Source organism: Anabrus simplex, chromosome 2, assembly GCF_040414725.1.
Source record: "Anabrus simplex isolate iqAnaSimp1 chromosome 2, ASM4041472v1, whole genome shotgun sequence".
In the NCBI taxonomy this organism is placed as follows: domain Eukaryota; kingdom Metazoa; phylum Arthropoda; class Insecta; order Orthoptera; family Tettigoniidae; genus Anabrus; species Anabrus simplex.
Window position 1 is genome coordinate 446476112 of NC_090266.1, and position 14714 is coordinate 446490825.

A 14714-nucleotide genomic window follows, 5' to 3' on the forward strand; every position below is an offset into this window, starting at 1 on the left:
ACTTCTGTGGTTGGGAGGCGTGACAAATCTTAAGGGAAATAATGGATAAGAAGAGCGCTGTCACATATGAGGTGTTGTCTCTTCACCTACCATATCATCTATTTCAAGGAAAGCTGCACCTGTATACGACAGAATGGCGCATGTCCTCATTCATTTCAGAAATCGATTTTTATCTTAATAAAAATAGACGTATAGTGTAGTGATGAAGGCATTGAAATATTAATGCAAAAAGTAAGCTCCCCTCTTCAGTAGGTAAGGGCTATTAATTTATTCTGTAGGTTAAATGTGATTCATTTTCACAATAAAAGGAAAACCACATAAAGGGCAATATTCTGGTCTTTAAAACATTATTGATTCTCCTTTTATAGCATGTTGCTGTAAATTGGCGTTGTATAGTGATGTGCTATGCATTTACGATGTCTGCGCTGCACTCTCTCTCTCTCTCTCCGTCTTTCTGTGTCTGCGTGTGTGTGTGAGTGAGTGAAAGTTATTTCTATCCAACATTTCCACCTATTTTGTTGTTGTTAACATTGTTAACTTAAGCTATCCACTCCCTACATCAACCATTTATCTGTCTGGTGTTTCCTACACTATAATCCGGGAAAATGTTCACTGTAATGACAATAAACTAATAATATTGTAGAATGTTCTTGAACAGTGCATTTGTACCTCAGTGAAGATCACTTATTCTTCAATGAAATTCTATTTTTACAGTTGGATTAACATCGCACCGACACAGATAGGTCTTATGGCGACGATGGGATACGAAAGGTCTAGGAGTGGAAAGGAAGCAGCCGTGGCCTTAATTAAGGTACATCCCCAGCATTTGCCTGGTGTGAAAACGGGAAACTACGGAAAACCATCTTCAGGGCTGCTGACGGTGGGGTTCGAACCCACTATCTCTCGGATGCAAGCTCACGGCTGCGCGGCCCTAACTGCACGGCCAACTCGCCCGGTATGAAGTTCTTTGTATGAGTTGGAGTGTGTCGTTATTTTACTAACATCATGTACAGGTTGTTAAAGTTTCGAATACGCATTGTAGAGATAGCTTGCCTACCACAAATACGAAGTCCCCAGGCTCGATTCCTAGTACTTACCGGACCTCTGGCTTGGAGGAATTTGTCTTAGCAAGTCAAGGCCCTAATTTGTCTTGTCTTGTAACAACTAGTATATAGCTACTCATCTTCTTATTATTATTTTTCTACCGTTTTTCCCACACCTGTGGGGTTGCGGGCGCGAACTGTGTTGCACGTGTGGATTTAGGTATGTTTTAGGGGCCGGATGCCCTTCCTGACGCCAACTGTGTATGAAGGGATGTAATCACTATTGCATGTTTCTGTGGTGGCTGGTTAGTGTAGAGTATTGTGTGAATATGAAGAGGAAAGTGTTGGGATAAACACAAATACCCAGTCCCTGGGCTAGAAGAATTAATCAGACGTGATTAAAATCCCCGACCCGGCCGGAAATTGAGCCCGGGACCCTCTGAACCGAAGTCCTCAACGCTGACCATTCAGCCAAAGAGTCGGGCTGTATCCCTACTCCGTCCCAGGCGATCATTTACTCCGGGCTTGATAAAAACCGGGCCAGTTGGCCGTGCGCTTAGGGGCGCGTAGCTGAGAGCTTGCATCCGGGAGATAGTGGGTTAGAATCTCACTGTCTTCAGCCCGGAAAATGGCTTTCTATGGTTTCGCATTTTCGCACAGGCAAATTCTTGGGGGCTGTACCTTAATTAAGGCCACGGCCGCTTCCTTCCCGCTCCTAGGACTTTCCTCTCCCTTCGTCGCCGTAAGACCTATCTGTGTCGGTGCGACGTAAAACAAACAGTAAAAAAAAAGGTAGTAGCTTGATAAAGGAATACTACAATGTGCCCAGAATGTCGGTTACTTGTACATCATATCACAAAGACACAGTCCATCCCAGAGGAAGAACGTAACTGCAGAGAAAGCACTCATCACTGAGGTTCACTTGCAGGATCGTGAGTACTTCAACTCATCGAACTTTTTCTATGGTTGGCAATTAGTTTTTTGATTTCGATGGAATACCTAGATTTGGATTGGAATTCATGAGTTTCGTATTTCAGATCAGAGAAGGATTTAGAAAAACAGCCCGATCGCGGCAGTAAACAAGGTATCATTTCCATAAATTCTGGAACTAGGTGGTGGTACTCATACTCACGATTGTCCTTGTATCTTACTGATGTTGAGCCTTAAATTTCAATTTCCTCGTTGTCTCAAGATTCGTGTCATATAACATAAGTTAAATCTCAAAACTCTGAAAGGAATGTTATTGGTTGCAACAAGAATTCAGTTTTCTCTTCATATTCTTCATATTACAGAGCATTAGACATGCATAAGAGCTTCGCAGACTGTACACCGCAATTTCAACTGATTTCAGGACGTGGTTGGTATTTCGTGCAGCGAAGCATTCAAAATATAGCTTGTCTATGTCGAAGAAGTAATTTGATTTTTTTTTTTTTGCTAGTCGTTTGACGTTACACCAACACATCGACGGTTTTTGGCGACGCAATGATGAGGAAGGACTAGGATTGGGATGGTAACAGCCCTGGCCTTAATTAAGATGCAGCCCCAGCATTTGCTTGGGATGAAAATGGGAAACTACGGAAAACGATCTCAAAGGCTACCGACGGTGGGATTCAAACCCATCATCTCCCGAATGTGAGCTCACAGCTACACGACACCAACCGAACGGCCAACTCGCTCGGTACGGAGAGGTACACACGCAGTTGATTTTAGCTAACTTGCACAATATATCAGTGCGTGCAACCATTTTACATGCTGGGATGAAGGCAAGTAGACAAGTAAATGATGGTAACAATGTTGTTTCAGGTTATACACAGCATTTGTATGAGGATAAGCATAATGGTAGTCACTGGTCACGTACAGACATCAACAAACATGTGGGAGTATTGCCAAAGCCGTTTGTCTAGCTAGGGTTTGTTCTCACATAATGAGACTGACAAATTTCGTTACGTCACGCACGTGCACAAATATGCTGTGAAGAACATATTTTTGCCAGAGATGTGTTCTGAAGTGAGCGTATTTTGCGTTGAACTGTTGGGATAAAAATTACTACTACTACCATTTTGTGAAATTATTGAAAATATGTCAATAAGGAAAGAAAGAATCCCAAATGGAGAACTAAGAGGTGTGGTGTGGTGTAGTGGCTAATCGGAGAATGTAAAAATAAGGGGCTGAGAGAGAAACATAATGAAAATCACTGTTTTCTGTGTGGAGAAATAATGGAAGAGCCTCATGTATTGAGAGTATATAGGGGAATTGATGCACTTAAAATTACATATTTTGGTGGTGAATATAAATTTAAAAAAGAAAGAGGGAAGGAAGTCTATACAATAGCTAAATTGTTAAACACAAAATGGATCACACCAGGACGAATAGTAAAGTTTTTTTGTATTTTAAGAAGTATATGGCAGGTCCGCCTCTGTGGTGTAGTGGTTAGCGTGATTAGCTGCCACCCCCGGAGGCCCGGGTTCGATTCCCGGCTCTGCCACGAAATTTGAAAAGTGGTACGAGGGCTGGAACGGGGTCCACTCAGCCTCGGGAGGTCAACTGAGTAGAGGTGGGTTCGATTCCCACCTCAGCCATCCTGGAAGTGGTTTTCCGTGGTTTCCCACTTCTCCTCCAGGCGAATGCCGGGATGGTACCTAACTTAAGGCCACAGCCGCTTCCTTCCCTCTTCCTTGCCTATCCCATCCGATCTTCCCATCCCTCCACAAGGCCCCTGTTCAGCATAGCAGGTGAGGCCGCCTGGGCGAGGTACTGGTCATTCTCCCCAGTTGTATCCCACGACCGAGAGTCTGAAGCTCCAGGACACTGCCCCTGAGGCGGTAGAGGTGGGATCCCTCGCTAAGTCCGAGAGAAAAACCGAACCTGGAGGGTAAACAGATGATGATGATGATGATAATATGGCAGAAGGAAATGAAAAGAGATTAGTACTAAGTGTTAAATTGCATGTGAATCTGCTTAGCTTGCAATAGATGAACTGTATCTTACTCATCTGCCGGAATTCCGTAGCTGTAGGTCGAGAATTCACGGTGTCTATTGTAAGACGAGGAGAAATTTGTTCGGACTCAAAACAAATACTCGCGGCAATTAATAGTAAATGTAAGGTAGTCCGGCCCCGCGGTGTAGGGGGCAACGCGTCCGTCTGTCAGCCGGCGGGCCCGGGCTCAATTCCCGGCCGGGTCAGGGATTTTTATTTGTAAGTGATTGATATTCCTGGCCTGGGGACTGGGTGTTCGTGTCGTCCTTAACGTTCTTTTCCTCACATTCAACACTCTACACTTCCGCAATTAAACTTACACGCAGGTTCCTTTCAAATGGTGAAAGTAGAGGCAAAAGATCTGTAGAGGTCGACACCACGAACAAATATCATTAAAAAATGTAATGTACATGTTGTCCTAGACAATGAAACACTGTTAATGCCTAGGACAAACATAAATAGTTTTCATTTTTTAAACAAAAATTTACTAATTAGGGGGAAATAGTAATTAGGTGTAAGGGTAATGTTTAATATACAAACAAACAAACCCCATGGCACTACAGCCCTTGAAGGGCCTTGGCCTACCAAGCGACTGCTGCTCAGAACGAAGGCCTGCAGATTACGAGGTGTCGTGTGGTCAGCACGCCGTTGTTCTTGGCTTTCTAGATCGGGGCCACCATCTTACAGTCAGGTAGCTCCTCAATTCTAATCACGTAGGCTGAGTGGACCTCGAACTAGCCCTCAGGTCCAGGTAAAAATCCCTGATCTGGCCGGGAATCGAACCCGGGGCCTCCGGGTAAGATGCAGGCACGCAACCCCTACACCACAGGGCCGGCAATGTTTAAGAAAGTAGTAGATAAATTTAAATGTAATAAGAATCTTCTGCATGTACCAGAATAATGAATTTCAATAAATGATTAAATGATTACTACTAATTCTACTACTACCAATACTAGTACCAGCATTATTATTTACTCACCTCCTTTGGAACAACATTTTACCGTAATTGGCTAATTTCGCTGGCAGGGGGGCTGGGTGTATGTATCGTCTTCATCATCATTTCATCTTCATCACGACGCGCAGGTCGCTTGCGGGTGTCAAATATCAAAGACCTGCATCTGGCAAGCCGAACTTGTCTTCGCACACTCCCGGCACTAAAACCATACGCTATTTCATTTCAGAGAAACAGAAAGAGACAAAGGCGATGATAGTTAGATTAAGTGTTTATTGATTCCAAGGGATGAGGTATAAAGTTGAACGAGGTAACTGTGTTAGTTGCATTAATTAATGTAGCATAGGATGAGCATGTTGGTGATTTTGATTATGGTGTCAGCTGTAACAATAATAATAATAATAATAATAATAATAATAATAATAATAATAATAATAATAATAATAATAATAATGCCGGGCTGAGTGACTCAGACGGTTAAGGCGCTGGCCTTCTAACCCCAACTTGAGAGGTTCGATCCTGGCTCAGTCCGGTGGTATTTGAAGGTGCTCAAATACGACAGCCCCGTGTCGGTAGATTTACTGGCACGTAAAAAGAACTCCTGCGGGACTAAATTCCGGCACATCTGCGTCTCCGAAGACCGTAAAAGTAGTTAGTGGGACGTAAAGCATATAGCATTATTATTAATAATAATAGCCCTTTCCTGTCCCACCGTCGCTATAAGACCCATCTGTGTCGGTGCGACGTAAAGCAACTTGCAAAAAGGGCTAAGAGTAGGAAGGAAGCGGCCGTGGCCTTAACTAATGTACAGCCCCAGCATTTGCCTAGTGTGAAAATGGAAAACCACGGAAATCCATCTTCAGAGCTGCTGACAGATGGGTTCGAAGTCACTATTCCCCGAATGCAATCTCACAGCTGCGCGCCCCTAACCAGACACCCAGCTCGCTCTGTGAAAGTGAGTTTGATCCCGGTTGAGGTCGGTGGCAACTAGGGGTGTTCAAATTAGACAACTGCCTGACGTATAGTCCTAGGATGAACCATTGGCAAATGTAAATATTTGCCATAAGTAATGATACACGAACAATCGTTTGCAACTAACACAGTTACCTAGTCCAACTTTATACATCATCCCTTGAAATCAATAAACGCTTAATCTATCATCACCTTTGCCTCTTTCTGTTTCTCTGAATTGAAATAGCGTATGACATTTAGTGCCGGGAGTGTCCGAGCATAAGTTCGGCTTGCAAGACGCAAGTCTTTTTATTTGACTCCCGTAGGTGACCTGCGCGTCTTGATGAGGATGAAATGATGACACATACACCCAGCCCCTGTGCCAGCGAAATGAGCCAATTATGGTTCAAATTCCCAACCTTGCCAGGAATCGAACCCGCGACCCCTGTGACCAAGGGCCAGCACGCTAACCATTTAGCCATCGAGCCGGACTTCCGTTTCTCTTACCCACCACCGTCGATGCCATTATATCTCCCCGTTTTGTCTCACATGACCCTGTCACCGAAGCCTATTCATTCACACAGCTTCAGCAATCGACCTCATTCCTTACTAAGCCATTTTCTCCTGATGGCGAGTGCCCTTCTGCAATTGTTCCCTCACCTCTTTGCACCAATGATCGCTTTCCCTATTTTCATGTCTTACTTTCAGCTTATGAATGCAATTTCACGACTCCACTCAGCTTTTACATCCGTCCTCAAAATTCTGCGTAAAATAGTACAATAAAAACATAATTGTTTCTAGGAACTATGCCCCTTCTTATAGAGTACCATTGATTGTTATCGTGACCTCACTGCATTATATTAATTTCTTATATCTTGATTCGATTTCACTTACTATATTCATCCTGGGAGAATGTACATCCCCAGAACTCTATTGGTAGAAAAGGACATTAGAGACAACGAAACTTACCTAAAATACAGCATAGCTTTATTTTTATTTGCGATGACCTGCTCTGACATTTTATTTTCATGCACTGCGAGTATCACATACTTCCTAGAAAATATTAAAACTCATATTTCTTTTCTTTTTAGGTAATGGCTGGGTTGCTTGGAACAACGAATCATTCCCAAACAAGTACGTTGAGCTGATATTTGAATTCGATCAAGTGCGCAACTTCAGTGCCGTACATATATTCACCAACAACTTCTTCAGCAAAAATGTACAGGTGAGTGTTTTACCAGATTAATATGATTTATCTTCACGCTGTGTGGTCATATCTATGTAATAAAGATAAATCTTAATGTCTTGTGGGTTATGAACAATTTATTTTGGTTCTCTAAAAATTATTCGCTTATGTTTTCTCTTCCATTCCAGGAATGATCTTTTTTCCTTTCTCGTGGTATTTGCTGTCTAATCTTTCCCTCCCTTGTACTGTAAACTTTATCTTCCATGTGATTATGGATATTTCGTCAGAGGGTTTCTAGATAATATGACCTGGAATTTCATGTAATTACTTCGTATGTATTAACTCGAATAACAGTCTGTGTCTGTGCTTTGTTCTCACAGGTGTGTTTTTATCATGAGTGTGTGGCAACTTCCGGGGACGACAATATTAAGGCTCAAATACTGTATTATTACTCTTCGGACTACCGAACCGCTAGTGACCTTTTTGGACACGCTTACCTTTGGACGACTGGGACACCAAAGTTAAAACGTCCGATCCCCAGTCAAGTTGACTAACTACAGCAGTTTTCAATTTTAATATTTCACAGACGTCTAGACATGTACGACAAGGAGTAGCTTCTCATTAGAAGTGCAGGAGTTCTTAGTTTAATGTCTGGCTCCATAGCTGACTAGTTAGCATGCTGGTGTTTGTTCCGAAGGGTCCCGGGTTCTCGTTTTCTGTTCTTGACCCGATTGGGGATTTTAACCCTCATCTGTCAATTGGTATGGCTCCGGGGCGGGAATTGTGTGCCGTCTTCAACATTAGAATTCTTGCTAGGTAAGGCCCCATTCTCACAGGCGCGCTGATCGCCCATGGGTGTCAATTCGGTACACCTTCACCAAGCCTCTCCCATTATCATACCTAGTTTAATTAATCATTATTCATCATTACATATCCACCTACGAGGCTAATATGAAGATATACAAATACAGTAAGTTCACGACACCAATTACCGAGATGTTCTTAGTTTCTGAGATAGAAAATAGAATGTTATTCTCGTGACATATCTTTGTAATTTCCACCTCCGTAGCGTAACTATTGGCACTACTTTGCATTAGCTGCTATCCTCGGAGGCATGGGTTCGATTCCCGGTACTGCCAGAGATTGCAGAATGGCAGGAGGGCTGAAATGTGGTTAAAATGGTACATGCAGCTCAACAGCATTAGGACTGTGGCCGAAAATAGCTGCACCACCTCCGGTGAGGGTTCGAGTTTATATCTTTACTTAGCGAGCTATATCAGAAACTGGAACATGGGATTACTTGTCACTTAATCTAATAGTAGGTAAAAATATTAGCAACAACACCAGACGTTGCCTTTACTGGAAGGTGAAAATAAATATGAAACAAACTAGTATCCATATTCGATACATCCGCTTGCCCTAGATTTGATTATTCGTTCATCAAGTGTTCTAAACTGAAAGTGGGCCTATTCAACCTCACAAAACATATTTTAGAGAAACATTTACTTAAGGCGTTTTTAGCTACCCACGAATAGGATTTACATGCATTCCTACTTAAACGTCATCCGAATATCACAATAGTATCTGTACCGGGCGGTACACCTCTACTCTGTTTATTTAAAAGTTGCGCCAGTTGAAACTCCTCTTCTGGAGGAAGGTTGAACTTTATCTATTCTATTAATTCTCTACTTTCTCAGAAGATGTCACCACGTGGAAAATTTTGAGTTTTTGAACTGTGTCACTTTTGATGTGTTTTTGTTTCGCTTGAAGTAAGAAGTGGGAACTTTCTCTTCTAGAGGACACTACTGAAGAATTACAATAGTGCAACCTAGTGCGAAATCAAAGAACTATTTTGTTGGAGAAATTTTTATTCCAAAAGTTTGTTTCTTGTTAAATTTCTTTCTGTTATTGTTTAAGTTGGCTGTATACCCCTCTTTTTCCCTTAGTTTGGATCTAGCCAATCCCGAATTTCTTTAATTAATTTTCCACCAATAATGTGTTTCTTTTTCCTCTATGTAGGGGTTTCTTTTCCCGAACCAATAAAGATTTTGTGGGAGGGTGTTTTATTTCCCCTAACGCCTAGAATCTTCCGCGAGAGGATATAAACTGCTGATTTTGGGGTCTCCGGGCCATTTCTGTTCCATCTTTCAGTGTATTAAGTACATAGCAGGAGGCGGGAAGCGCCTCTTTCCTCGGCAGCGATCTACTACCAGGTAATGGCCTATTAATATCTTCTTTTCTTGCTAGGTCGGCAGTTTAACTCTCGCGGCGGGTTCGAAGCGTTTTCCATCATGTAACCTTTTCCTAAAATGTAACTACTCTTTTCTTCTTTTTCTTGTAAAGTTACATATTGGGATAGAGAGTGCTAACCCTCTCGAGCTCCCACTCACATTTGTTTTGAGGTGAACTTATTTTCTCAAACTTTTCTTCGTTTATGTAATGTAAAGTGTTCTTCTCTAAGTCACCTCTGTAGTATGGGATTAGCCCTTGCGTTAGTGGCCCAGAGCCAGATTAGGTTTTAAAAGCAAAGTGTATTAGGAGTGCAAGTTCGCCTCCTCTCAAGTTGTATTTTAGAGGTCATGTATTAATCTTTTCTCACCTAATAGACCTCAGTAGGTTGGGTATTTTACCCCTGTGTATATGTCCTTTGAGGACAACTTGAAAGTTGAGTTTGGTGTGGCCTGGGAGAGGCTTAACTTTAAGAGCGAGTGGCTCTTTTCTAAAACTGAGAGTTGTATGCCTCGAGGAGGCTTTGCTGTGTAATTTGGAGCAAGGGCTCCAGGGTTTGAGTGGGGTCTTCTGCCCCTTTTGTTAAAATTGGTATATCGTAAAGTTGAGCTAGTTGCTCAAGAATTGTGTTTTCAGGGCTCGAAGCCCAAATTCTTTAATCCCTGTAATTGTACATTTCAAGTTGTATTTCGGCTACTAAGTACCTGTTCTATTTGTTGTTACCTAATTTTGAAAAGAAAATATAACCTTGTTAAATTTTAAAATTTAATTTCTCTTTAGTAGCTTGAGACCTATTCACCACCCAGCACCTTCTTTCATGCTTAACTACCACAAAAACTCGGTAACAAGTGGTAGCAGAGCGTGGTTGAATGGGTCTCAATTTAGCCCCTTTTGACGGCTAAACATTGCTTTGATTCGAACTCTAACAATTTTCTCAGTTGCTGGAATTTTTTGAGTTTTTCAAAATTGTTCTGTCATCATGCCCGGCCCTCGCGATGTTCTCCTCCTTAACTACTTGCGCAAAGAGGAGTTGATATATGAGTTAACTATCAGAAACGTTCAATCTGGAGGCACGGTTGCAATAGACACTAACAAGCTTAGAGAGTCCCTTGATTTGCCCATTTCCATCCCCAATTTGGGAGAGAAAGAAATTGACGACTCTCTTTCCACGATTGTCGAGAATATTACTGGGCTAGCATCGGTAGTCAGCTTTTTTGATGAAAACGATCCATCTCCTAATCAAATTAAGCGTGTGCAAGGCAGGCTGTATCACTTTGCAAATAGAGTTAATGATCTATTGTCTCTAAAGGTGAATGACGTTCAGAGGAAGCAAGCTAATACGCTCCTTGAAACTATTTCTGAATTGTCTAATAAGGTCACTCAATTGCTAACCGGCGAAGCTCCTCCCAAAACTGATCAACCCGCCACGGTGAATGTAGGTAACGAGGAAGAGCCTCCTCAGGGAGAAGTCAATAGGATAACCGTTGCTGCTCAAACTATCTCTGCCCCATCGAACAACGAATCTGAACGCCGTGCGTCATTGAGTAACATCCGCTCTGAATTAACTTCCTTGCCCTTGAAACCTTTAACGACTATGACACCTGGGTTCAGCAGCTTGCCTCATCCATTGGCAATGTTGCTTAGAGGTATCTCTAAGTTTTCCGTCAACACCACCAGTGACGTAATTTCATTTTTAAGATTTCTAGTGGAATTTCAGGATCATGCCCTTGTGTTTTCTCTTTCCCCATGTCAAATTTTGCAAATTATCTATCCTTATGCTATTGGTGTTCTATCTGACAAAATAGTTAGAGCCATTGCCGAGCAATCTTCTATTGAGGATTTCCACGCCCATTTGCTAGCTAACTTCATCCCGGCTAGGGCCAGGTCCTCCCTTATTCAGAAATACTATTATCGGGTACAGCGCTTGGATGAAAACCTGGCAGACTTCATCCAAGATATTAAGTTTTACACTAGGGTGTTTGCTCTCCACTTCCCTGAGGATCAGATCGTGCAAGCTATTGTTGAAGGGATTTCACCACCCTACAGGTCATATTTGTGTTTCGCGGCGTGCCCGCAAACCTTCTCTGAACTGGAAGCATTAGCCGTCTCTGCGGAAGGAGTTAGGTATGCCGATTCCTTGCGTGTGGCGAAAGAACCCCCGCCTTCCTTTAGTAACACTCGGCCTCCACCTCGCCGACCAGTCAATCCCCGTAAATGTTATGCTTGTGGGTCGCCTGACCATCTGCGGAATAAGTGTCCTCTGATCAAGTCAAGTGGGACAAGGAATGGAGTAGGGTCATCACAAGGCTGTTTTAAGTGTGGGGCCTTCTCACATATCGCCAAGAATTGCCCAAACTCAAATAGCACCCCCTCCTGCTCAACTTCTGGTGCAAATTCCAGCTATTCCAATAATAAAAAGTGACTAGTGGCGTCGGCTGAGCCGACTAATCCATCTTCCCGAGACTTAGCCCCTAGTAAACAGGTTGTAAATGCAGAGAACGACCAGCCTTCAAATTCATCTTTTGAATGCCCTAAAGAGTGTCTTAGGATTGCGGCGGATACCCCCGCACCTGTTCCTTTTCTTAAGATTGAGTTAAATAACGAGCCTATAACAGCTCTCTTAGATTCAGGCAGTGTTTGTTCCATTATTTCGGCTGATTGGTATTTTAAATTGAAATCTGTTTGTAAACTCCCTGACTATGTCTCTTCTCCTGTTCAATATGTTTCGGCTAATTCATCTCCATTAGAAATTCTAGGTTCCATACATGTCAAAATTCGGGTTTTTAAGTTTACATGGAAGATCAAATTGTTTGTGGCCAAGCGTTTGTCTTGCCCCATCATATTGGGAGCGGACTTCATTTCTCACACTGGTCTTGTGCTCGATCTCCAGAGTAGGTCGTGCATATTCAAATTTGCGTCCAATTGTAGAATTCCCTTGTTAAAGTGTAATTCTGTATCATGTTCATCTATTTCGCCTACCCAGGATGAGATGTTGTTAGACCTTAGACATCTACCTGAGGAGCAGGCTGATAGTATTCGGAAACTGTGTCAGTCGTTTCCCGAGGTGTTCTCTGATACTCTTGGTGTTACTGACCTTATTGAATACAAAATTGAGGTCACGGATTCAATTCCTGTCCGTTTTCCACCGTATAGGCTATCTCCACCTAAAATGAAGGCTCTGAAAGAAATCATCGATCAGATGTTGAAGGATGGTATTATTAGGCCCTCTAAGTCAGCGTATTCTTCGCCTATTTTTCTAGTCCCGAAACCCCAAGGAGGCTTCAGGCCTGTCATTGATTACAGGGCTCTCAATCGGAAGGTGGTGTTGCAATCTGTGCCCCTTCCCGACCTTCATTCTTGCTTTTCATGGTTTCGTAAGGCCAAGTTCTTCACCATCTTGGACTTGAATCAGGCCTATAATCAAATTCCCCTTGCCGAAGAGTCTAAACATCTTACAGCGTTTGCCACGGACTGGAATTTATATGAATACAACCGCGTGCCTTTCGGGCTCCCCACGGGGGCAGCTGTGCTCACTAGGCTACTAGATAGGGTCTTTTCCGACATCAAATTTGAGTACTTATATCACTACTTGGATGATGTCGTCGTATTTTCCGAAACCTTTGAAGAACATCTAGATCATTTGCGAGAAGTTCTCAATCGCCTTCGTAAGGCTGGGTTAACTGTTAAGTTGTCCAAGGTTGCCTTTGCTAAGCCCTCTATGTCATTCCTAGGGCATATTGTGTCACCTGATGGTGTAGCAGTCGATCATTCTAGAACACAGGCCATCCGTGATTTTAAACCTCCTAAGGACATCAAAGGTATCGCTAGATTCATTGGTATGGTGAATTTCTTCAGGAAGTTTATTCCTAACTTCGCTAATAGAGCGGCGCCCTTAAACCTTCTTCGTAGGAAAGGCATCAAATTCGAGTGGGGACCTTCTCAACAAGCCGCTTTCGAAGATCTTAAATTAGCTCTCTGTAATGCCCCTGTACTTGCTATGCCTGATTTCTCGAAGAAATTCATCGTCCAAACGGACGCGTCGTCGTCAGCTGTAGCTGCAGTCCTTCTTCAAGAGACTGAACTAGGGAGGCGTCCCATCGCCTATGCATCTAGGACTCTATCGGTTCAAGAAGCCAAGTATTCCTGGAGACAGATAATCAAGCCTTAAGCTGGGTCTTAGGTAGGCCGCGTCGTACTGGTCGTATAGCCCGTTGGGCCATCCGTATTTCTGCCTTCCAATTTGATGTACGACATATCAGAGGTACCGAAAATGTTGTTGCTGATGGACTCAGCCGTATGTTTCATAACGACGTCGAGACCCACGAACCGGTCGATAGTTCATCACCTTCCGAGTCCATACTATCTGGTGTTAATGCCATCTTAACAGGTGCTCCCATGCTTTTTAGGGATATTGAGAAATACCAACGTGAAGATCCGACGCTGGCTCCTATAATGGAAACCCTTTCTTCTGGGGAACATGTTGTCCCTTATGTTCTGAGGAATGGTGTTCTATGTTGCCCTTCGAGGCATGATAAGATGATGAAAGTTGTTGTTCCAGCGGTTCTTGTACCTATGATCTTCAAATACTATCATGAGACCCCATTGGGGGGGCATCTTGGAATCTTTAAAACTCGTGAAAAGATTCGTGAAATGTTCATATGGAAAGGTATGGACGGTGAAATTCGAGAACTTGTAAAAGCTTGTAAATCTTGTTTGATCAGTAAACCCACCATGTCCACTAAAGTAGGCCTTTTGTCTTCTCATCAAGCGTCGCGCCCCATGGAACGCCTGTATATCGATTATGTGGGACCCTTCCCCCAGTCAAAGGGTAATGCCAACAAGTTCATCTTTGTGTGTGTAGATGGTTTTACAAGATTTTCCTGGTTATTTCCGACTAAGCTGGCTACCGCTCAGTCCACCATTACTTGCCTAAATTCTATTTTTGCTTCTTTTGGTCCGTGCCAATACATTGTATCTGATAATGCTAAAGCTTTTACATCAAATCTGTTTCGTAAATTCTGTTTTGACTTGTCCATCTCTCATGTAACTACATCTGCTTATTACCCTCAACCATCTCTGGCTGAACGGGTTAACCGCAATCTCAGGTCCGCACTTATTGCCTATCATCATGAAGATCATTCTAGGTGGGACACGTCCCTGCATTGGTTAGCTTTTGCTTTGAATTCGGCGGTTCATGAATCTCACAAATTTACTCCAGCTTCTTTGATGTTTAAGTTCGTTCCCAACACGCCGCTCTCTAACCTCTGGTCTCTGAATGACATTCTGCCCGAGACAATAGATCCGGACAACATTAAAGATCTTTGGAAGAAGGCTAAAGCTAATCTTAAAGTGTCTCATGAAAAGGTTAGGGAAAGG

The 14714-nt window shown here is 42.8% G+C and overlaps 1 protein-coding gene across 1 annotated transcript in view; it reads left to right on the forward strand.

The window, feature by feature from the left end:
• LOC136863572 (discoidin domain-containing receptor 2) overlaps positions 1-14714 on the forward strand; it is a 954446-nt gene that overhangs the window by 402195 nt on the left and 537537 nt on the right. Inside the window, exon 3 of the mRNA XM_068226000.1 lies at positions 7015-7148. Within this exon, the coding sequence (XP_068082101.1) occupies positions 7015-7148 (134 nt within the window). The remainder of the gene's footprint in view (positions 1-7014; positions 7149-14714) is intronic.